The sequence below is a fragment of the Carassius auratus genome, chromosome 30 (assembly GCF_003368295.1).
Source record: "Carassius auratus strain Wakin chromosome 30, ASM336829v1, whole genome shotgun sequence".
Classification (NCBI taxonomy): Eukaryota; Metazoa; Chordata; class Actinopteri; order Cypriniformes; family Cyprinidae; genus Carassius; species Carassius auratus.
Window position 1 is genome coordinate 11,902,092 of NC_039272.1, and position 24,716 is coordinate 11,926,807.

Here is a 24,716-nt window from a genome sequence, read left to right on the forward strand (position 1 = left end):
TTTTTAGTGTCATCAAACCATGCGATTGTTATTGTTTTGGTAGTGTGGCCTCTAGTGGCAGGTCGTACAATCAAAAAATACCTTTAAACGATGGAAATCAATACAGGGTGAGTCCCTGCATCATTCTTCAAGATTTACATTTTGGATTTGTATCTTCAGTGAGAATATTTAAATATGTGTTATGTATAATCATTACTGTTGCTTTGCTAAAAAGCACACAAATATTAGAGGCCATATATATATATATGTATGTATATATATATAAACATAAAAAGTTATTTCATTAAAAATTTATTACAAATTGAACTGAAAATGTTCCAAACCTATATGATTTGCTTTCTTCTGTTAAACACAAAAGAAGATATTTTGAAAAATGTTGGTAACCACCAAACAGTTGAGTGTAGCCATTAACATCCATAGTATTTTTTTTCCATACCATTGAAGTCATTGGCAACCGTCAAGAGATTGGTGGTTATCAACATATCAAAATATCTTCTTTTGGTTCAGCAGCTGAAACAAACTCATACAGGTTTAAAACAACTTGAGGGTAAAGAAATGATGACAGGATTTTTATTTTTGGGCAAACTATTACTTTACGTGAAGCAGTTGAATAATATTTTTTATATTTAATTATATATGCATTTATAAACATAAATTAATTAAGTTGAAAACACCTCTGGAAATATGACTGATGGCTTACTTTAATGAAACTTGCCAAACACAAGTATTTTATGATTTCATGGCGTGTCTTTAACATTTCATGCATGAATGAGAATCAGTGTGGCACTTCACATCATTGGAGCATGAATTAAAAGCGAAGGCTTTTACCGTAATGAACTGTGGCTGGTCGTCAGTTAATCTTAGTGATTCTGATCGTGAGGTCTAAATAATTTGTGGCCGACAAACATGTACCTGATTTGGTGGAGTCATTGTGGTTTTAATCAATGTATTAGAGGAACAATGAGGCTATTATGCTGATTTTGACCTAATCCAAATGAGTCATTATTTCTTATAGACAAGTCTTTAATCTAATCACACTCTGTCGTTCACTCCATATGCTTCCCTATTGCTCTCCACTCCTCTCTCCTTCATACTCAGAATAGGTCAAGGTGTCCTCCTCCCTCTAGCCAAGATAACCGCAAATGTATGACATCATTGCTAATGCCTCCAGCACGGACCACCACTTTATCATCCTTGCCGCTTTCCATTCCCCTCCTGCTCACCTTACCTCTCCTGCTATGAGCTGTACACTCACTCACCATTATCCTGCAAGGTTTCTCCAGAGACCTGCTGTAACTGCTATTCGACAGGTCAGTGGTTTCATATTGATTTTGTTTATAGTACAAAAAAACTAAACCGCATTCATTGGTTTATTAGTGATTCTGAATGTCTCCTTAATTTCTCTTTAAAAATTGGGTTCTTGCTTTCAGCAGCCATTAAAAATGTGGTTCCTGCACCAAATCATGATTCTCCTCACTGAAAGAGAACACATATTTATACTCACATAGTCATGAAAAGCTTTGGCTTCACTTGAGTGCTCAGATGTTTCTCTCCTCTCAGGAGCAGCACAGTAGAGGTCCCAGAAAACACTGAAATAAAAGATGTACAATATAATATATATATAAAAAAAAGACTTTTACTGCCTGGAACTTACTTTCTGGAAATAAATGACTCTTCTCAGTTAATTAAAGCTAATAATTAAGCCTATTTGGATGGGATTAGTTTCCCTGAGGAAATGTTTGTTTGCAAATGTATTGCAAGATTTTTATACCGTTATAATTAGATATGTCTATGTTTTCACACAAACTTGGTAAAAATGACAGAGAATCTAATATTATAACATGGGCTTCCTCTCTTTTGGAGTTTCTCAGGTGTTCTCCTTTTTTTCTTTTTTTTTATTCAGCAAGAATGACAGTAAATGACAGTAAATGTTTGTTTTTTTAAGTAAAAGAAAAAAGTATAATTATAAATATATTATAACTATTTTATTTTAATTTGGTTTTGTTTTCCTGGATTTTGTGTTGTGCACATCAAGACAACAAGATGTTCCATAATGAACATATACAGAACATAAAAACATTAGTGTAAAAGGGGTTCTATTATGCTTCATGTTAATTTAATTCTAACTTACTTTCAGGTTTCTTTTGTTTCTGTTTGTGCATGAAAAATATCAGCAAATTTACAAAGCACAAAGTCAATCCTAAAGGGAGTTTTTCTCTATATAAGTACAGTAAACTCTGTTTCTGAACTTCAATTATAGTCCTCAGTTTTCATCAGGGAACGTGCATGTCTCCATATCCCACATTTAAATAATTCACCCCAAGGCATGAGCATAAAAAATAACTGCGGGCGAGGTCTGGTTGAGTTGTGTAGTTTGTTGTCGGCATGTCTGAGAGGTGCCATTTCATAGATCTAATATACTGATACACATTCACTTTTTAATGTTTGCAGACATAACCGACTGTGTTTCAGGGAACTGTGTTTTTTTACACAATAACCAAAGAGATGATGATAACCAAAAACAAACAGATGGCCATAACCAAAAACAAACAGATGTTTGTTGCCTTAGTAACCCGGGCAGGAACAGTAAAGGCTTCACCCTCTTTCCAGAAAAGCAACAGCTCATTTGCAGGATCCTTTGGAAGGTAATGTTATTTTTAGTCCAGTTATCCTGTATTGCTCCTCTCTCCTTTTCAACTCACAGTGGGCAGGGTCAAAGACACGAAGATGTAGAAGTAGTCATTGATCTCATTCTGCAAAGGTGGCCTTTTGTCACACTATGATGTTATAATGTGACAAAAATGTAAACAAGTCGTTTCCTGGATTTGGTTTCAATAACAGCTTTATAGTACCATGACCTTTTACATGTCAAAAGATCAAGGAAAATTTTTGAAGGAAAACATAGACTCCTTTAACTAGAGTTCCCATGAATCTATCGTTCCTATCTTGATAATTACTCAAAACACTTTTAGAACAACTAATCCCGTCTTTCCGAAATAGTGTTAAAGAAACTTTAAAGCATAGTTCCTTACCACCACCACGAGTGTAAGAACCCAGGCGGCTCTCCTAATGTAATGTTCTTCTCCCATCGGATCTGCCAAGTTAAAGAGAGAACAAAGAAAGAGTTATAAAGATTCAGTGACAGGTCGACCTGTGCTCCCTTTGTGATTTAAACATAATTAAGGACAAGTTCTGCCATGGAGAGCTGAACTTTGAGTAAAACATGGTGCCCAGAATAAATCTGAGAGATAAAACTGTTACTTGGCATCTGTTTAAAAGAGTTTCAGTGTGACTCAGTCTATGACTTCATTAAAGGGGGGGTGAAATGCTATTTCATGCATACTCAGTTTTTTACACTGTTAAAGAGTTGGATTCCAATGCTAAACATTGACAAAGTTTCAAAAATTAAGTTGTACGTTTGAAGGAGTATTTTTGTTCCCAAAATACTCCTTCCGGTTTGTCACAAGTTTCGGAAAGTTTTTTCGAGTATGGGTCTGTGTGACGTTAGATGGAGCGGAAGTTCCTTATATGGGTCCTAAGTGCGCGCTCTTCTGCCGGAAGAGCGCACGCTCCCGTATAGCAGAGCACTGAGAGGCTGAGCACAGACATTCATTCACTGATCAGAGCGAGAGCGTAGCGAAAAGTCACTAAAGAAGTGTGTTTTTGGTTTCCAGGGCAAGACAACCCTGCACAGATTACCAAAAAAAAACAGCATTAAGGGACCAGTGGATGGAGTTTATTTTTACAGAGCATCAACGGAGTTGTGCAAGTGTTTGTGTTTGTTCCCTGCATTTCGAAGATGCTTGTTTTACAAACAAGGCCGAGTTTGACGACAGATTTGCGTATCGTTTATTTCTTAAGGATGATGCAATCCCAACGAAAAAAGGGTCACGATCATGTGTTGGAACCGCAGGCGGTGAGTAAAACTGCTTAAAATATCTCTGCCTCCTTGTTAGTGAGTCCCCTCCCATGCCGGAGACCCCGGTTCGAGCCCCGCTCGGAGCGAGTCATTGCTGCTGCTGCTCTCGTTCAGTTTCAGCCTCTGGATCTGATTCTGGATCATAAATAAACAGCTGAATCTGACTGTTAGCCATGGTTTGTTTTGGATGATGGTTTTTTACTCACGGTAATGTCACAGCTTCCAAACGCTCTCAATGCAAAAGCCTACTCGCGCTCGTGATTCTTTAGCTCCGCCCACACGTCACGCCTCCAGTCGGTCGTGTTTTTCCAGGAAAAATCGGTACAGACTATCTTTCTCTTGTGAATATAATAAAACTAAAGACTTTTTGGAGTTATGAAGGATGCAGTACTACTCCATAAGTATTCAAGATTAACAGGATATTGAGTGAAAACGAGCATTTCAACCCCCCTTTAATAAAAATTCAGTTAACCAATTGACACTTCACTAAGCTCTGCTCTCCTCGGCAGAATATGACTTAGAAAGGAATTGGAAATTTTAAGGCAAGACACTATAGATGAGTAGATGCCACCATACTTTCCTCAAACAGACAATTGTTTTTTCTATTAATAAATTATTTTATGTTTATATGTGTAAATGAAGCATTATCTAATTCAATTATGCACTAATTTCCATGCATTTTCCAGAACAGCAATCTGAACATTGGATAAAGCCAGGCTCAGTTTCATTTTGTTGACAGAGAAAGAGTTTTTATTTTGTTAGAGTTAAAGTTTTTCATTTTGTTTTGAGTTTTTACAGAGGAGATTATGGATATATCTCTTTAAATCACTCCACAAATCAGAAATTACTGTCAACAGCCAGAAAAAAAGTAATATAAATCAGGTATAATATAAATAAAATGCAATATAAATCAAATCAGGTGAATGTTAACTCTGTATATATGTGCATTTTCATAGAAATTTACAGACACAAAAAACTAAAATGTTATTTATAATAAAATGAAGACTTAACTCTTTCCCCGCCATTGACAAATTTTTACAGCTTTTCATGTTTTCACTGTTATAGACTCGGGGTGCTATTACACATCTTCTGAATGTGTACATAACCTCCGGAACAAAAACACACATGAACAGGATGGAGAAACGAGTGATCTGTTCTGTAAACAGATGCATATTAAAAATAATGAGATCATCAGCTATAGACAGCATATAAAATGTAAAATGTTGATCCAGGAAGTGGTATATTTCTGTGCAAGCTTTGGAGGTGTTGATGAAAGCGATTTATTGGATTTATGCTTTGGTAATCGTACTGAATATTATCCAGATGTAATTTTTGACAAAAATGTGATTTTCTAAACCTTTTTGCTCAGAAGTATGCATTTTTATGAAACCTTCCTATATTCAAGTGTTGATAAAAAAAGAATGCCTTAAGCTAGAATAAAACCGATTTTATAGTTTAAAAGTAGAGGCTCTGATCTCTATTTAGCTGTATTGTATATATATTCAAATATTCATATAGCAGAATATACTGGAGGCTATCAAAATTGAATGAAAATCATCAAAATCGCTGGCGGTGGCTGGCAACTTAAAAAAAAAAAAATCTGGCGGGGAAAGTGTTAAAAGCATATTTTGGATATTTTCCTTCCACCAGTCTACCAGGTGACAAATTATGGAATCAAAATGTCCAAATTTGCCAGTGAATGAAAAAAGACAACAGTTTAGTCTGTAGTATCTTGCCTTAGAGAACAGGCTTCTTCATTTTATTGGATAATTTCTGATAAATAGTCTTCAATACTATCAAAACACACAGGATTTAGAAAAAGAGCAAACGCTTGTCTTACTAAGGTAAGATCAGTCAGTAAAAGGCCGAGTGAAGTTCAGTTGTCACTAATGCTTCTGCAAACCCTTCTCCTTTCTCATCCTCAACTCTTTTTCAAAAGACTAAACAGGAACAGAAAACACCATCCGTCTCGATGAGATCATCAGTTTTGTGAGATGGGTTTACCGACATTAAAGTGCTGACGACAGCCGCCATAAACAACACGGGTGTGCCCAACATTATCTCAATACATTGCCATGAGAGCCTCAGCTATTTTTGGGTTCAAGTCCAGCATGAACTGGTTACATGAGCAGGGTGGCAAAAGACAAGAGTCGCAAAGGAAACCGGCCACAATGGACGGGGCGGCTGGCTTAGTCACAGAGGCCGGTCTGAGTCACGACAGCAGTGTCTGGCTTGTTGATGTTCACGTCTGAGTGGTGGGCCAGCCTTTGTGTTTTTTACCTCTGTGATTGTGCCAGTCTCTATCTCTGTCTTTCCTCTTCTCTCTTTGTTCTGTTCCACTATTTATCTGATCCTATTCCTCTGTAATTCACAAATATTGACTTGACTCAAGAGCTGCAGCACTCATCTGCATCTGCTTTTACTGTTCATTTGTATCTTGTTAATGAAAATGTCATCATCAAGCGAGCTGTCATGGACACAGACATAAATATCTCTTTCCTAAACACAGCTTGAGAGAATGTCAAGTCATTAACGTTGAGTGTCCCTAAATCAGACCCTTCAGAAAAAAGTTAAAACATTGCCTGCCGTCTGCAGTGCAAACTGGTCTTAAATTGTCCACTCTGCGTTTTGGCTCATCTAAAGCCTTTCACAACCAGCTATTTCTAACTAAAACTTCATGTTGATAACATAAACCGCGTTCATTTACAGAGCAGAGCAAGTGAACACTTTGTTCTATGAAAATCTGTGTAAATAAGCTTACAAAGCCCCGCTGCATCTCCATGAGACAATGCCATTAAACAGAAACAGTTTGCCCAGTTTCTCATGCCAGCGTGGTTTTGTAACCAGTGTAATTTAATTAAGCTGGGCTTCACTGGAGCCGTTTACTGGCCTACATGTAAACATTATCTCCTAAAACTACAGCATCTTAAATAGATTTGTGTTTAGAAGCATTTTAGTTACAGTCACAGAGATCTTGGTGAAAGTGCAAAAAGGTAGTTCACCTACCTCTGACAGGAAGGTCTGTGCTGATTTCTGAGCTCCCACATGTAGCAGATATTCATACACATACAGAGCTAACCTGCAGAGACAGAAAGTTAAGAAGACTTTTAGGCAGCTTTCTTTTTAGTGTCATTTCATTGTATGAATGACTATATCTTTCCATACTAATTCTAGTCCTAATCTTAGGTCTGGTTCCAGTGGCTACATAAATTTATATTTTTCAGCTTCCTAAAGTGGTTCATGAGAAACTATTTTGGCGAAATAAAAAGAAAATTATTAACATAATTCATAATTTACACATTATGTCATAATTTACTCATTCTCATTCACAAAATGCGAATACTGCTCTTTTCATACAGTGGAAGTAAAGGGTGAATGGCAAACTGCAAAAAACACTAATAAAAATATAAATGCAATACAATGTCAAGACTGAAAAGACTAAAGACATAAGACTAAAAGCCTGAAGTTTAATTCTGAAAATGTTCAATACTATTCTAAACGTGTATTTTCAATATTGCACAAATGTTTTTCAATGAATAATCACTTGATTTTTAATTTGTTCCTTTCTGTTTAAATCATATGGCTTTAGAATAATGTAGTCATAAGGAATCGCTGAATTGTTTTTTTTTTTTTTTTTTTTTTTTTTTTTACATTTTAGCATATGGTCAGCATTCAGTTTTATTTTATTTGGGGTGGGGGGGGGGGGGGGGGGGGGGGTTAGGCTAACGTGAATATCCTTATATAACACAAGAGAAAATATCTTCATTTCTGAATGCACTATCCCTTTAACTGAACCCATATCTTTATGGCCTGGCTGTCTATGTATTTTTAGGAACCAATAAGTGAATTTAATAAGGCAAAATGTGTGTATACAGCATGAGTCCCAGTTTGGAGATCATTGTCAAGACAAACTTTGGACAAACATCAGATTCACTGAATGTTCATTTTCCATTATTCTTCAGTTCACCATTTTATTTTTAAGTTCACAGTCCAATGTGGACATTTTTAGTAGTTCCATATTTTTGCCATGATGTTCTATTTATTATTATTTTTTATACTGGTAAAATTCCTTCAAATGAAGCCCATAATTTTTTTTGAATCTTTTGAATAAGTGCGTCTGAGTCAGCACAGTCCAGTGGCATCCTATTAAATTTATAATTTCAAAACAGTCAAATGCAAACAAAATATTCACTCTCCTGCATCTTTCTGCAGACACAAACCTGCACCGAACATCTTTCAAATGTACAGAGAATGCATATACACTAACAAAAAAAAGAAAAAAAAAAGAAAAACTTTCAATGTAGAAGCCTGCTGAAGTGGAATAATGACAGAAGAGTTTCGGAACATTGGCAAACTAAGATCAGACACAAGTGAGTTTGAGGGAAGAGATCTGGAGGTTGGAAGAATGACGGGGGGTCCTGAGAAGATTGTCAGCAAACTTTCATATTCTAATGACAAAGCATAAAAAAGAAATGCAGAGACCAGGAACTTTTCAGCTGTGCTCTCTTTTGAACAAAATCCGAACTCTTCCAACTAGAACAGAAAAGAAACCAGGTTTCAAGAGTCTAAGATTATAAGATACTATGCACAGGCATACTTCACCGGTTTTAGGAGGAACTCAATTTTTACATTTTCCTTCTACAGGGTGTTGTGGATGGTTGTTAGGTATTTCTGAGTGGTTGCTAAGTAGTTTTGATTAACCAAAAAGGCCTTCTCCTCCAAAGTCTATGGAATTATTATTTTTTTTTTTTTTCAAAATGGGCAGTAAAAATGATGCTTAGCAAACATCCTTAATTAAAGAAATATAAGAATAAAAATGACAACAGCCAACAAGCAAGTTGTAATTTAGTTGTAATATACACAATACAATAATAATAATAAAATAAAAAAATATTACATAAACCCTAAATACAATTATCAAGTTTGATTATCTTCAAGACAGTTTTCAGTAGCTATTTATGGGCCATTGATCAAAACATGAAATTAACACATATACATAAGCCTGAATAAATAACTCTGACAGCTACATCTGCACTTATTTTGTGAAACAAAATGACCAGGTAAATCAAGTAATAATAAAATGATCTCATAATTGTTCACTACAGCTCAAGATACTGGAAATACGATCAATATGTGAAATGATATAAAGAGATAATCATGACAGAACAGAATAGAGAGCGAGATGAGCACATCGTGTGTCGTTAACCTCATGCTGCGGCCTCATCCCATCAACACAGCACTCTTCCCCGTTCTACAGATGAACTGACATGACAACATTCTCATTGGCTGCCTCACACTCGCTAGATACAAACAGACTCATTTCCCAAGAGACATTAGAGAGAGTTCGAGGGGGATTCTGCCTGTGTGTATTTGTATATTTGGGACAAATGTGTTTGACACATTAGGCACAGTAAAAGAAACAGAGGATGAGCACAGAAAGACAAATATAGAGATGGGTAGAAGAGCAGAGGCAGAAAAGCAGGTACTCATAAAAGATTAATGATGAGAGCTGAAAAGGAGGAAGGAGAGTGACATGAGGACAACAGAGAATTTTTTTTTTTATTAGCTGGCAGATTACAAAAGTTGCTTTCATTAAACAAAACTGTGTGCATGAGCCTAAAATCAGTATACCTGACATCTTTTACTAATCCTTAGTTGTGACCTTTTATGTGTGGTCAAATATGTCGATTTTGGTGCTGAAGTAACATTTCTTCTTCTTATCTTATTATTATGCTGAAAAGAGTTGTGCTAATCCTATCTTTCTATTGTCTTCAGGATTCTTTGACAACTGGAAAGTTCAACAGTATTTATTTGAAACAGTTGTTCCCCTTCAATTGAACTTCGAAATGCATCCTCTAGTGGTCGCTATGGGGAACGCCTCGTCGTGACCCGTATCTGAAGCATACATTGAAAAAACACCAAAAACATGTTGGCCGTCGACAGCGTATGACGTCACTACTGGGTGGGACTATAGTATAAATAGGCACTGGGAGAACACGTCATTCTCTTCTCCGTCTTCATTGACATTTGTTTAAGCGTAGTGTTTAGGAGTGCATGTTTCTTGCCCAAGGCTTTGCTCTGATACCTGTAGTTCACACAGCTCATGTACTGTGGGTGTGTGTTCATCTAGTGAAGAGTAAATGCAAGTGTTCAGCTCTTGAGGGAGTTGTATGCGCTCTGTTGCGCTCATTGTGATGCATTTGCGAGACTACTGAGGGGATGTGTTATTTCATCATTTACCCAAGTTTGTAGACAACATTTGCATGACTGCATTCGCCTCCCTCGGGAATAGCGATGCATTAGTGGCAGCAGTTTTGCTCGCGCTTGATTTCTGTGGTGATCTAGTGAGTGGGTGGAGTGTGTTTAGCTCCCACGGGAGCTGAATGCATGCTGCGCATTGCATCGTGGTGAAAACATGGAAAGAATCTGATGGGAAATTTCTTCCTATCAGTAATTTCCTTTTGTTTATGCTGCATTCGGGCTTGATAAATAAAAAAAATAAAAAACATTCTCATCTGCATCCACAAATTCTAGCATACTAGTTATGCCAACATCGAGGGGATGTGTGAGAATGGTTATGAGAATGATGCCACCTGTTGAAGAGAAGCTGCCATGCTATCTCTCCATGGGGAAGCATCTTCTCTTAAGATGTAAGTCTTTTAGGATACATCTTGCCTCTTAAACTTCAATACCTCTGTTGAGACAGTGGTTGAGAATTTCAGGGAGGCGAAGGCGTGCTCAGTGGCCTTAAAATTCTTCGTTCCACGTAGGTCCACGTCTGAGCCTGTACAACCCATTAGTCTTGGCCCTTCTTGATCTGGGGATCAGAAATGGGCACAAAAGGATACTGTCATGGCTCGCGCCCCTCCCCTGCCTGCGAGTTGGAGTTATTGCGGGTCAAAAGGAGGTAGGCAAGATAAGAGATGTTATCCAGACAAGGTGCAGCGAGTTTCCTATGCTGGACCAATTATGTTTGGTTGGGTCTATGGCTTCATAGTAACCACCTTACTGATGGTCCGGCCTGGAGGCTTCTTTGAGTCACTTCTTGAGTGGTGCTCCAGCACAGGAACCATGGTGGGTGAGTATGAGCCATTCTATATATACACTCACCTAAAGGATTATTAGAAAGACCATACTAATACTGTGTTTGACCCCCTTTCGCCTTCAGAACTGCCTTAATTCTACGTGGCATTGATTCAACAAAGTGCTGAAAGCATTCTTTAGGAATGTTGGCACATATTGATAGGATAGCATCTTGCAGTTGATGGAGATTTGAGGGATGCACATCCAGGGCATGAAGCTCCTGTTCTACCACATCTCAAAGATGCTCTATTGGGTTTAGATCTGGTGACTGTGGGGGCCATTTTAGTACAGTGAACTCATTGTCATGTTCAAGAAACCAATTAGAAATGATTCGAGCTTTGTGACATGCTGAATTATCCTGCTGGAAGTAGCTATCAGAGGACCTGTAGTTCACATGGCTCATGTACTGTGGGTGTGAGTCCATCTAGTGAAGAGTAAATGCAAGCGTTCAGCTCTTGAGGGAGTTTCTCATTGTGATGCATTTGCGAGACTACTGAGGGGATGTGTTATTTCACCATTTACCCATGGTGGTCATTAAGGGATGGACATGGTCAGAAACAATGCTCAGGTAGGCCATGGCATTTAAACGATGCCCAATTTGCACTAAGGGGCCTAAAGTGTGCCAAGAAATCATCCCCCACACCATTACACCACCACCACCAGCCTGCACAGTGTAGCAAGGCATGATGGATCCATGTTCTCATTCTGTTTATGCCAAATTCTGACTCTGCCATCTGAATGTCTCAACAAAAATCGAGACTCATCAGACCAGGCAACATTTTTCCAGTCTCCAACTGTTCAATTTTGGTGAGCTCTTGAAAATTGTAGCCTCTTTTTCCTATTTGTAGTGGAGATGAGTGGTACGCGGTGGGGTCTGTTGTAGCCCATCCGCCTCGAGGCTGTGTGTATTGTGGCTTCACAAATCCTTCGCTGCATACCTCGGTTGTAACGAGTGGTTATTTCAGTCATATATATGTATTACTGGCTGAATGGTTATATGTATAATCCTTCTGAGAGATTTCTTTGCAGTATTTTTCCGGAACCTGTGGGATTCTGTCCTTTCTAAGGTATGTCCTCTGTGAGCACCACCTTGGCTGTATTCAGAACCGGGTGCTCGACTTGCAGTGTTACTTCACTCGTCGATACTTCACCAGCCAATATGGTAGCCCTGGATCCGGCTTCATGCTTCCTGGATCATGCGGCCAGGTCATAGGCTTCTGCGGGAGCCTTCTTGATCCCCTTGCCTCAGAGGATTGTATTTGAGCTTGCCTCTCCCGTTGCGTTCGGCACCTACTGCGATGCTTAAGAAGCATTTAAGTACACATGCTAAGCTCTGTGTACTTTCTGAAATCTATATGGTGGTAAGTGTGCACGTTGAACAGTTTTGTGCACTTTCTAAAATCCATGTAAGTGTGCACGCTAGCACTTTGCGCACTTTCTGAAATCCTGTATGGTAAGGGTCACATGCTCAGCTTCGTTCCCTTTCTTTGAGTTGGTTAGACCTTGGTTCCATGGGCTCCATGCAGCCAGTGTCTTTATTAATAAACTTCAAGCATCACTTCCCTAAACATGAAGGACTCTTTGGGCGGTTCTCATAGTAGTTTAGTAGCGCTCACTTTTACCAAAAAGGGTTGCCTATGAGTGCGCTACTCTCTTCCTGAATTAGGAGTTCTCCTCTCACGTGAGATTGAGTTCTCTGTTTTCCCCCCAGAGCACTCCAGCATTATCACCATAGATTGAGTTGATGATTCTCAAACATATTGTTTTGGGAGGCACCATTCCATCTATGAGCTGCACTTTCAGAGTGCCACGAGAGCCCCCCCTTAGAACAGTTATTAAAAACCATGTTATGGTAAGTGTGCACGTGAAGTCTTTGCACACTTTCTACAATTAAGTTTGCACGCTAGTTCTCTGCATTCTTTCTAAAATCCTATATGGTGGGGGCTTCTCATGGTTGCTTCGTGCCCTTTCTTGAGTTGGTAAAAGCCCCATTCATCTTGGGCGCCACTCCACCTATGTATCATTGGATGCCTATCTAAACAGGCTGTTGCTACTAGGGATCTGCTGGGACAGTTCCTTCAGCAAGCTTATGCAAGGGCAAGCGATAGCCCCTGTGTGACAGGCAAGACTTAGTATAAAATGCTAGACTCTTTGCCGCATCCCTTTAAAGGAATCTTTCTTGATTCCAAGCCTTCAGCTCTACCCCGGGCAGAGGCCCTAACAGGTAAGTTGGGCATGTAGCCTAGGCCTATGGCCATAAGTGTCACGGAAAGCCATCTAACATACCAGGGACAACTCCCGTGGAAATGGAAGAGTTGGTACTTAGTGGTCACCATTGTTCTGACCTGCACTCCCCTCAGCATGGTGGCGTGGGTATACTGTTTCCCATAGCGACCCCTAGAGGATGCAGTTTGAAGTTCCCTTGAAAGGGAACGTCTCAGGTTTCTTATGTAAACCTGGTTCCCTAAGTAGGGAATGAGACACTGCATTCTCTAGGTTTCTTGCCATGCTTTGGACGCAAGCTTCAGATGAAGAAGTGAATGACGTGTTCTCCCAGTATCTATTTATACTATAGTCGCACTGGTAGTGACGTCATAGGCTGTCGCCGGCCAACATGTTGTTGGTATTTTTTGAATGTATGCTTCAGACATGCGTCACGACGAGTCGTTCCCCATAGCGACCACTAGAAGACACAGTGTCTCGTTCCCTACTAAGGGAACCATGGTTACATAAGTAATCTGAGAGTTTCTTTTTAACAATTTAAAGGTCTTTACTGTCGCTTTTGATCAATTTAAAGCATACATTCTGAAAAACATAGTTAAAAGGTAATTTCTCTAGATCTTTCTCCTTTTTTAAAATCTTACTGATCCCAAACATTTTAATGGTTAATTTATAGTAGATCTATTTCTTAGCAAACTTGTGGTCATGGCAGATTTAGTTAATTGGTTATTTGCTGTCAGTTGAAAAAAAAAAACCTATCATTATTTGGAAAGACATAAGAATAATAATAAAAAACTGCTCTTCCACTTGATTCAAAACAGGTGAAATTGAGTTATGAAAAAACAACAAAAGTATTTTAGAGGGGAAAAGGCCATCTAGGTAAGGAATGAAACTCATATCCTGTGTGGACAGGACAATGCTACATTCCTCAGCCTACTGGGCCAAAATTATTCTGCTCTGCTAGAAATACTGTTGAACATAACATGTAAATAAAACTGAACATAATTTTATAAAAGCAAAGACAATGCAAACAAAATACAACAAAGCAAGTATCCGTATTTAATGTTTTTGAAGATGTTAAGAAATCGTGTTTGACTTGAGCAGGCATACAATCAACACAGAACGAAAACCAGGAGTTAGATTTAGTCCAAAGCATGCTGCACAACACCTCGAGAAACAATGCCTTTCTCCACGACAACAGGAAATGCCAGCTTATCTTGCAGATGAAAACAGAGAGAAAATGTGTGTAGCAAGCTCTGGAAAATAACTTACAACACACGCTTACCAGAAGCTCTTAGTCTAGTTTACAACTACAGGAGAAACAGACCAAAGTGACAATACTGGAGAAACCACGTAACTTTGTTGGATTTCAAACAGGTCACATGGGAAAACTAAAGGACCGTGGAGACTGTGTGTGTGTGATATGTGAAAAAACAAGGCTGTATAACACACAGGCTAAAGACAGAGAGAAAGACTCCTAGTCGGTTTCTAAGCCATGCCGTCACGCTTGCTTAACCTTGCAGTAGGGCCGGTGTGATGCTGCTTGCATATCAATGATGGAGAAAAATATCAGAGGCCAACAACTGTGCAGGAAAACTGTTCCAGCAGCAGGAACCACAACACCAGTCATTCTCTTACATACTGAAAATAACTGCAGAACAGAGAAACAACACTTTTCACCACATCAGAAAATACAAAGAAAACATCCATCATCCATTGAAAATCACTGTTCATCATGTATATGATAATTTCATTAATATTTCTTAACAGCTATGAAACGTATATATATATATATATATATATATATATATATATATATATATATATATATATATATATATATATACATATATATATATATATATATATATATATATATATATATATATATATATATATATATATATATATATATATACTTTTTTTTTTTTCTCAAAAAGTATATAACATGATGATAGGAATGCAAAGGTCATAGGTTTGACTCCCAGGGAATGCATGAACAACATGTTTGAATTCTATGTAGGCTAATTCACTTTGGATAAAAGCTTTTCCCAAATGCACAATGTAAAAATAAATAAACAGAATAAAATAAATAAAAATAGGTATATCAATGACGGCTGAATTATTTATTTAATATCTTTGGAAACTGTCAAAAAACCTCCATGGTGATTTTGTTTTGATATCTCCAAGTGAGGAGTATTCCACATATGTGTTCCCACATGGAGTTCTAGAGAAGAAAAGATACTTCAGGCATTCTACATAAACATCCTATAATGCATTTTCCACTGAGCTAAAAGCTGTTAGAAGACATGTTGTGGCAGATGTTTTCTTTAGTAGATGGTTTGCATGTCTTTGATTTGAATAGCTCAGATCACTTACATGAGCGGGGGTCAGATTTGAACCGTGTATTATGTTACGGTTCCTAATAAGGTTACATGTCAGCTGACATTTTATTTACTTAAAAAAAAAAAAAAAGGCATATTTTACCCACTGGCATTTGGCAAATGTTCATTTGGGACCCATATGTATGAAACCTAACGGGAGAATTATTAATAATAACTTATCGCTAGTGCTATATGACAGTTTTAATCTGTTGTAGCTATTCAAACTGAGTTTGGCTTACAAATCGGACTAAAGGGTGAATTTATCAATGTTTGGTGATCTTTACAACACAAGAGCAACTTCTAAGTTAAGAGGGTGCTTAATGTCACTTAAAAAAAAATCACATTATTCAACTTCTTCTCTGTTTAAATTTAAAGAGAATAGACTAAATTTCAAGTTCACCAGACACAAGTCTAAACTGACGCCACAGATAAACGGCCAGCAGCACTTTGCAATTTTAATCCAATTTAAGATGTAACTGACTTGCAAAAGGACTAACAACTTTCAACATACAGTACAACGACCCTCAGCACATTAAAGCACCTTTAGTTATATCTTTGACTATGAATTTTCTTTAGAAATATGGTTTTAACAAGGACTATTTGTTGGTCCATGTCCATGTAGAATAAAACATCTGTTTATAGAATAGGCAGCTTTTGGTATATAAAGCACGTCTCATGTGAATGAACATAATTTTAATGATTTTTCTCAAAAGGGATCTTCTGTTCTTTATTTGTAAAACCTTTTAGTAAAAAAAATAAATAAATAAACCTTTCAAAGTGGACACAGCGAAGAATGTGAAACCTTAAACCAGATGTTGAGGATAAAATACATTTTCAAAGCACTAAAAAACAATCATGTTGAAATCGATACATTTAAGCATAAAATCATGATGTTGAAAATAAAGTTGTCCATAGTATTTGTCAACCGCCCTATTACTGTGAAATGGTTTGAGCATCAATATGATTGATGCTTAAATATACCTTCTGGCACAGAACAACAACACAACCAATCTTGTTTTGTTTAGCGATTAATCAAATGTCTAAGACAAGAAAAAACAACCACCATGCATTCAGATGGACAGCTGGAAAGGTCACTCAAATGTAAAATACATAAAACACTGAGTTACAAATAAGGGACAAGGAAGCAAACTATTTGAGTTAGTTATAATTACGCGCTGTAAAAAAAAATATATATATATATATATATAAAAAAAGGAAAAAGAAAAAAAAAAAAGATTCTGCCCTTGACTGTTCAAGAACGATGAAGGAAACTAAATTATTTTTGATAATAATACAGACCACACGATTCAGTAAGTGATCTAATATTATTTCTCATAATGCAGAAAGCACGTAACTTGAGAGGCGAAGCGCACAGTAGTACATGCGCTAGCTGCTGTCTTATATGTCTCCTCTGTCTAAATGTGTGTATGCGACTGCAGATGTGATCGCAAGAATTCCTCCTCCACCTCCTGATCAATGAAACTTACTTTTCTCGGGCTTGACTATCCGATGGCACGCTGTTCTTGCCTTTGGCGTACATGCTTGCACAGACGCGACTGTCACGCACCTGTCAACCCATCACAGCCTCTGTCGAAACAATCCCGTCACCATAGCGACTCAGTCAGCTCCTCACCATTGGATGGACCGCAGTGAACAGGCGCCCTTCTCTCTCTCTCTCTCTCATGTCTGAGCAAAGGAACCTGGATGGCCACGCCCACTCAACACCTTTTGCTTGTACAGTAGATAGCCTACACGTCCATTTGTACTAAGAAAAACAGAAAAAAGGGAAATTAAGTGACTGCTTTCCCTGTGGACGTAGATGAAAAGTGTGCCAGAATACAGACTGTTAAACTACCTAAAAGCACTGAGAATCATTATATTATATATATAAGTAAGTGTATATAATATATAATATATGTAAGTGTCTCACCTAGAATGTCTATAAGCATCTCAAATGCAGATTATATGTGTGTGTTTTTGTTGGTCAGTATAAATTAATTAATACAAGAAAGGTACACTACACATGTAGTGTGCTGCCATCTATTGAACAATACAAAAACAATCCACAAGACATACAGTTCAGACCAAAATTACTGTTGAAATAATTTTTAATAATATGGTTTCAGAATCACTTAAATTGTTTAAGAGCTATTCACACAAACCTGTTTGATTTAAGGATCATTTATATATTTATTTATGAAATCCATTTTAATAGCCTACTGCAAATTACTCATAGGCTTAATTTACCCTATAACTTTCATCCACACTGGTTAGCCTACCTGTCAGGGAATTTACCAGCAAGACAGATTTCTCATTGGCTAAATAAATACATAATGTGTGTGTATTTTGTGTGCTGGGTTTATTTTTCCTGTAAAAGTAAGTGATTCTTTTGTAAGAGCCGATAACAGTATTGTAAAAAAATAAAGAATTCCATTCAAGGTTTATTTCTCATACCTAATACAATCACAGAAACGTCAGGTCAGGGAAATTGTTTATTTTTATTTATTTATTTTTTAGTGGGACTTGTCACAAAGACACATTTTTACAAGTTTATTGGGAAATATCACTGTGTTAAAATATGTGACAACCTGGGCCTTTCAGAATTTAGGCCTACAAGAAATTTTGAAAAGGTGTTCCTTATATATGATATTAAATGTAATTATTATTTGATTGTATTATTTAATTGTCAATAATGGTACAATTGGATTGGTTCAAGTTTGTTCACATCTAGCGTGCTGCCATCTTGTGGACATCAAAAACATTTTTTTTATGGTAAATTGTGGTGGCCACTGTGCTCTTGAAGCCTTGGGCAGAATTGTGTAGCCTTCCCCAGATTTGCTCCCAACCCATATGAAAATTAACTATGGTTTTACTACAAAAAAAAAAAAAAAAAAAAAAAAAAAAAAAAACACGGTAAAAACCATGGTAGCCACAAATTGACCATACTTTAACCACGGTATTTGTAGTAAATGGTTATACAATTGGTAGTCAACACGCCAAAAACCATTTTCACATTCCCTTGAGATCTGTCTTGGATTATTTAATCTAACCAGGTCCAAATGTAAATATAAACCACGCCCAACATTAGCTTCAAGTATGTCCCTCCCCCAGCTGGAAGAGCCCACATACTTTTGTTGATTGTTTCCTGCAGTCGCGTGACTGACGCTGGGAAGCAGATATTGGCACCAGGAGACAAGATGTCCCTCACTGTGAAAAACCTTTCTGTTACTTACAATCCTATCAATCAGGGCAATACCTTCACCAGCGGGGATTTTATATCGGGACAAGTCATTCTGGATGTAGCGAAGGACACAAAAATGCAGTCGTTGAGTGTGAAAATTAAGGGTAAAGCTGAAGTGCACTGGACCGAACGTCACGGAAAAACCACTGTAGTTTACTCGGATAAGGAGAAGTTTTATTCCGTGGAGAGATTTTTTGTTCGGGAGGACATAACACATGGTAGGAGGAACTACTGCTGCTGTATGTTTTGGTTTAAATTTAGAAGAGACCAGATCGATTTAACCAGCTGTATATTGTCCTGTAACTTGATATTGCAGGAAATGAGATGCTGAAAGATCCATCAGGACAGCCGTGTAAGTCTGTTCGCGAATAAGATGAATAATGCAACAAGAGCTTTCAGAAATCTACTTAAAAAATCTGATTTTTAATTTGATTTTGACTTTTTAGATTCTTCTGTTGTGGCACCAGGGCGTCATGTTTACCCATTTACCTTTCAGTTGCCTCTACAGTAAGTTAAGGCAGAAAATCGTTTTAAGAACAGTTTAAAAAAGCTTATTCACGTTGTTTTACTCTTCTATACCATTCAACTAAATAAACAAAAAGTCAAAAGTTCAAAGTACTAACTGTCTTTGCTTCCTGAATTCATGCAAATGAACACAACTTTTTTTTTTCATTTTCATTTTTTCATTTTTTTTTTTTAAATATTAAAATGTAGTGTATTTTAGTCAAGTATTTTACATAAAGCATTTATTTTCCTTATAGGCACTTCCCACCAACCTTCAAAGGTTCAGTTGGAAAAGTTGTCTACACTTTGGAGACAAAACTTTCGAGATCAATGCGTATTTCCAGCAAAGACAAAACAGAGTTTCATTATGTCCCCAGACCAGTTGTGTCCAATCCTGAACTAATGGTGAGACTATGATCCCATGTATGTCTTTACCATGCATTCATCTAATATGTTTTGTAACTGTATTCCATGTTTTGTCTTATTTAGTCACCTCAGCATGGAGCCAAAGATAAACAAATGAAACTCTTCTCTTCTGGGAGTGTCTCAATGAACATAAACACTGAGAAAATGGGATACTACCTTGGTAAAATTGTATTTCTAATAGTGTAAATGTTCTCCCATTGTCAATAAACATACATCTTTGTGGAGTAGGTGAACACCGTTAGATGGACTTTTCCATTCTTGAGTTTCATGTTTACAGTCTGTGAGCACTCTTGTGCAAGCGAGTAGATTAAGATGATGGATGAGATCTTTTTAGAACGTGTGTTTTCAGCTGTAACTCATTTCAGACTTGAAATCAACTGTAAAGCCATCTAAACCCACGCACCATTTGTAAAACTGGTTCTACTTGTTTTTGTTTTTTTCTTGTGGGAAAACATGAATGTAACATAGTTTGTGCAAAACTCATATTATCTGTACAGATTTCTTAATTAATTTTCAGTGTATTGTTCATATGTAACATGATTCTGAATTAAGATGCCCATTTTGTCAAAAGGCAAACAGATACAGTTTGATATTTTACTCTACAATTTGACCTAATTGTTTCATTGTGTCCTGCTACAGGAGAGGGCTTGAAAGTTTTGGCTGAAGTTCAGAACAGTTCTTCCCGTACAATCAAACCAAAATACTGCTTGTATGAAAAACACAGCTTTTTTGCAAGAGGCAAGAGGAGACTACACACACATGACCTGCTTAAAGATGCAGGGGAACCCATTGAGCCAAACTCAAAGAAAACTGTCACAAAAGTGCTGTCCATTCCACCCAGCCTTGCCATATCTATCCTAAACTGTAGGATCCTCAAGGTTGAGTACAGACTCCGGGTGAGTTTTAACATCTGAAGCACAGCCATTAGAACGACGTATCGGTGTTATATTTTTAATTTAAAGTTGGATCATAACATGTTAACTGTATTTTAAATTAAGGGATGTGCTGATTGCTTATATCAAGCATTGATGTGTTTCTGTTGTCATTACCTGCTCCTAATTAAAAAAATTGTTTTTCAATATCGGTGCGTCTAGGTCTACCTGGATGTGCCATATGCCTCAGATCCAGAGATTAAATTCCCAGTTGTGATTCTTCCTCCTCCGCCTGTCTCAGGGGCTACAAACAGTGACTTTGGAATCTGGAATCAACCACCAGGAAGCAATGTGTACCCCAACCCACCTCCTATGGCTCCACTTGCACCACCACTTAACATGGTTGGGCCACCTGGTCAGTTTGGTGCCCCTGGCTACTATGGACCTCCTCTGAATTCGTTTCCTGCTCCTGATTACCCTGGACCACGGGGTCAATTTGTTCCACCTAGTTTCCCTGGACCTCCTGGTCATTTTGGTCCTTCAGTTTCAAATCAGTCTGACCCATCAGCTCCACCTCCTTATCAGGAATATCAATTTTATCCACAGTTGCCAGACCACCCTGAAAAATCTTGATAATGTGATTTTTAGAATCACCTTAGATTTCTTATGTGTTATTGTTTTATCTATAATTTTGAACTTTTTATATACCTGTATATCGTTTTACATTTTAGGTAGTGATGTTGACTGTTAATAAGTAAAACACATTCTATACTATTTATTTTATTTCTGAACCTTCAGTATAGTGTTACATTGTACATCCTATGAAAAATATATTACCTGCTATATCTGTTAAAGGGGTTATATGATGCTTTTTATTTTTTTATTTTTTTTAAAAGATCATTATTTTGTGTATTTGGTTTAACAGAATATGTTGACATGCTGTAATGTTCAAAAAACATTATTTTTCAAATAATGTACATTATTGTAGGTCATCTATTGCCACGCCTCTCTCAAACGTTTTCTATAAAGTCCCTCCTTCTAACAAGCGCAGTTTGCTCTGATTGGCCAACTGACCCAGTGCATTGTGATTGGCTGAATACCGCAAGCACTCTTCTGAAATGTAACACCCCTTTCCATAATGGTGAGCTTCATCTTTCAAAATAAATGTAAATACATTTAATAATGTTCTTAGTTTTGCCATCCGTTTTAAGCCCGAAAAGGGAACAGAGTGATGTGAAGCTTGTGTGTTTGCAGTACACAAGCCACAGACGGTTAAGACTGCTGACTCCACTGTCTACTTCTCACACACTCACGCAATCCGCAAAACTCTGCAATTGAACAGTCAATAGCAAATATTTAAACTAATAACAAAACATACTTACAGTAGCTGATTCAGAAGTGCCAGATTGTCGTAGCTAAGTCAGAATGACTATTTTTTCATTACCATCCATAAAATGCGTTCGGGTTCTGTTGTAACTTGTAAGTCATCTTAAAGATTCCTAAATGCATCTACTTTCAGAAGGCCTAATAAAGTGCTTTTGCTTTTGCATCTCCCTGACATGGCAGCTTCAACACTTAACTGCGGTTACTGAAACCATGCCTTCTTTCTTTGCATGAACATTTCTGCGGCATTACGCAAATCTTTCCACATAGTGACGTAGACATGTGGCATGTTTGAATGAGGCGTTTTAGAGTCTTACCTTTGTTAAAGAATATCTCTTTGGGTTTGAGACTTTAGGCTTTGCAACTTTACAGATTTTCTTCATGCACAAAGAGCTATAACACTCCAAAGAGAAAGGAAAAAATTAAATCTACTGTGTATATATATATATATATATATATATATATATATATATATATATATATATATATAAAATTTGTTTCACATTAAAGAAAGCATTTGTGCTGCTTTACAATTGAATACATGTATTCAACTTGAAATGTTAAATTGTATTAAGTGACAGCTTTATGGCAGCATGAACACTTTTTTTTATTTAATTATTTGTATTCAGTTTCTGCATAAACTGATAAATTGTTACAAAAGTTATGAATTTGCCATGAAGTTCTCCATAAAATGTTAAAAACAATGTGTTCAGAACTTAAACCGTTACAATATAGACCAAAAACTTTTTTGAACATACTGTGACACTTGTTTATTGTTCGACTCTGAGTAATATATTTTATATATTTCTATTTATGTATGAAATATAAATCAGAATTTACTCACATATTATAGATTTTATATCTTGTTAACAGCGGATTGAGTAGTTTATTATTAGTAACAGTGTACAGGTAAAATAAAAATAAAATGTTACCCAAACAGGTGCAATTTTTTAAGCTGTTGTTTTTGTAATTGGAACATTGTCAAACTTTTGTCATTTGAAAAAAAAAAAAAAAAAAAAAAAATATATATATATATATATATATATATATATATTTTTTTTTTTTTTTTTCACTACTGTTATAGAGCTACATGGCTGTCTGTCAGTTCATTCAAATATACCAATTTAGTGACAAAAAATCTATTTCTACAGTACATGATATGAACATAACCAACTTAAGTAGGCCTACATTAAGTATTTTAACAAATGCCTGCAGAGGGGGCCTGGTGATGATTCAATTTACACCATGATTGAAAGACGTTTAAATCCATATAATTTCAATATTTGGTGAAATGCAAACTAAGAGCTAGGGCTTAACCTTTTATTTTGAAATTGTGATGTACAACAAATATAGAAATATGTTGATGTATTCTCCTGTGCTGGTATGGGTTTCTAAATGGGTTTCTAAAAGATTTAAATTATAAATCTAGTGAGATAACGCAAACTTTTTTCCTCCCATGGAGAGTTTTCGAGTAGGGCTACCATGGGCAGTACAGGGCTACTAAAACAAGACAAACCTCTTCTCTGAAATCTCTCTCCAGAAAAAAGCAATCGTGGTGGGGTGGGGGGATTGGAGCATACAGGTGTAGGCTCGGCCATGTCTGCACCATAGCATCCAGTCCAAGAGGAGCTGGATGAGTGACTGAAAACCAGACGGGACAGAGAGAGCTCGCAAATAGATCCACTTGTCATCTGTAAAACTTCCTCCATATCTGCTACACCACTTCTGGGTGGATTCTCCATTCTCCGGATATCAGCCCCTGCCTCAACAGGATGTTTCAGTGCTAGAAACATGGCCAGCATTTCCAGGCAATTTATGTGCCACATGAGATGGGGAGCGCCCTACAGACCTTGGCCGGAACGACCACTCATGACCGCCCCCCAGCCTGTGATGGAAGAGTCCATTGTTAGCGTTACATGACAAGGGGCCCCAACATGGGGCCTTGTGACAGGGACAAAGGTTTCTTCAACATGTTTAAGGCCATAAGCCTAGCCGCGTGACCTTGATCATGAAAAATGGGTTGTCCTTCTGGGAAAACCCTTTGGTCCTGAGTCACCACTGTAAGGGTCTCATCTATACAGCAGGGCAAAAGGTGTCACATTGTATGCAGCTGCCATCAGATCCAACAGTCTCTGAAACAGTATGACAGTAAGTGACTGGCCTTCTCTTAATCTCTTGACTGCCGTGCAGGAAGAGCGTCCTAAGAGCAAACTCGATGAGTGATTCCTGCGCCGTAAGCCACTGCATCCACACACAAACTGTGTATCCCCACCCATAATGAAATGCGGACAGAGGGGAACACAAAGTCTGATTGGAGATTGCTTGTCTACTGTCTTATCTTTGCTTGCCATATGAAAATCACTCGTTCAAAGACAGACAACAATAAATAGATGATACACACATTGAGCGGATGTGCTTTTATACTTCCTTGTCCCTATGTCATCTCCACCAGTGAATGATTGGAATGATTACACACGTGTTTCAGAGCTTGGAAACACAGGGGTGTTTTGCGACGCAGCTTGAGTTCTTGAAGGGGAACTATCTTTCCAATGAAAATGTCGCAGATGTTAATGTGTAATGTTATCTATACCAGGGGTGGCGAAATCCGGTCCTGGAGAGCCACAGCCCTGCAAAGGTCTGCTCCAAACCTTATTAAAACTCACCTGCCTGTAGCTTTTTAGTAA

At 37.4% G+C, this 24,716-nt stretch overlaps 2 protein-coding genes and 1 long non-coding RNA gene across 5 annotated transcripts in view; 2 read left to right on the forward strand and 1 right to left on the reverse strand.

The window, feature by feature from the left end:
* ssbp2a (single stranded DNA binding protein 2a) overlaps nt 1-17,591 on the reverse strand; it is a 28,514-nt gene extending 10,923 nt beyond the window's left edge. The window contains exons 1-4 of one of the 3 annotated variants that reach the window (XM_026211385.1): nt 17,094-17,591; nt 6,926-6,998; nt 3,033-3,094; nt 1,505-1,589 (exon numbers count right to left, since the gene is read on the reverse strand). In XM_026211385.1, coding sequence (XP_026067170.1) covers nt 1,505-1,589; nt 3,033-3,094; nt 6,926-6,998; nt 17,094-17,146 — 273 coding nt within the window. In that variant the 5' untranslated portion in view covers nt 17,147-17,591. The remainder of the gene's footprint in view (nt 1-1,504; nt 1,590-3,032; nt 3,095-6,925; nt 6,999-17,093) is intronic. The other 2 variants (XM_026211384.1, XM_026211383.1) reach the window with 2 other exon arrangements.
* LOC113049225 (uncharacterized) lies at nt 702-6,907 on the forward strand. The gene is made up of 3 exons (XR_003276588.1): nt 702-1,310; nt 2,452-2,645; nt 5,859-6,907. It is a non-coding gene; the product is annotated as an uncharacterized LOC113049225 (long non-coding RNA).
* Nucleotides 17,592-18,590: 999 nt separating the features above from the next.
* On the forward strand, nt 18,591-22,472 carry LOC113049226 (arrestin domain-containing protein 3-like). The gene is made up of 7 exons (XM_026211386.1): nt 18,591-19,065; nt 19,164-19,199; nt 19,294-19,354; nt 19,609-19,756; nt 19,841-19,937; nt 20,417-20,673; nt 20,872-22,472. Exons 1-7 carry the CDS (start codon nt 18,804-18,806, stop codon nt 21,280-21,282), a joined length of 1,272 nt encoding a protein of 423 aa, XP_026067171.1. The 5' UTR covers nt 18,591-18,803; the 3' UTR covers nt 21,283-22,472.
* The last annotated feature ends 2,244 nt before the right edge of the window (nt 22,473-24,716 follow it).

Coding starts and splice junctions, on each gene's coding strand:
- LOC113049226 (XM_026211386.1), top strand. CDS start 18,804: ATGTCCCTCACTGTGAAAAACCTTTCTGTTACTTACAATCCTATCAAT. Junction 19,355..19,608: donor ACCTTTCAGTTGCCTCTACA/GTAAGTTAAGGC, acceptor TTTTCCTTATAG/GCACTTCCCACCAACCTTCA. Junction 19,938..20,416: donor GAAAATGGGATACTACCTTG/GTAAAATTGTAT, acceptor GTCCTGCTACAG/GAGAGGGCTTGAAAGTTTTG.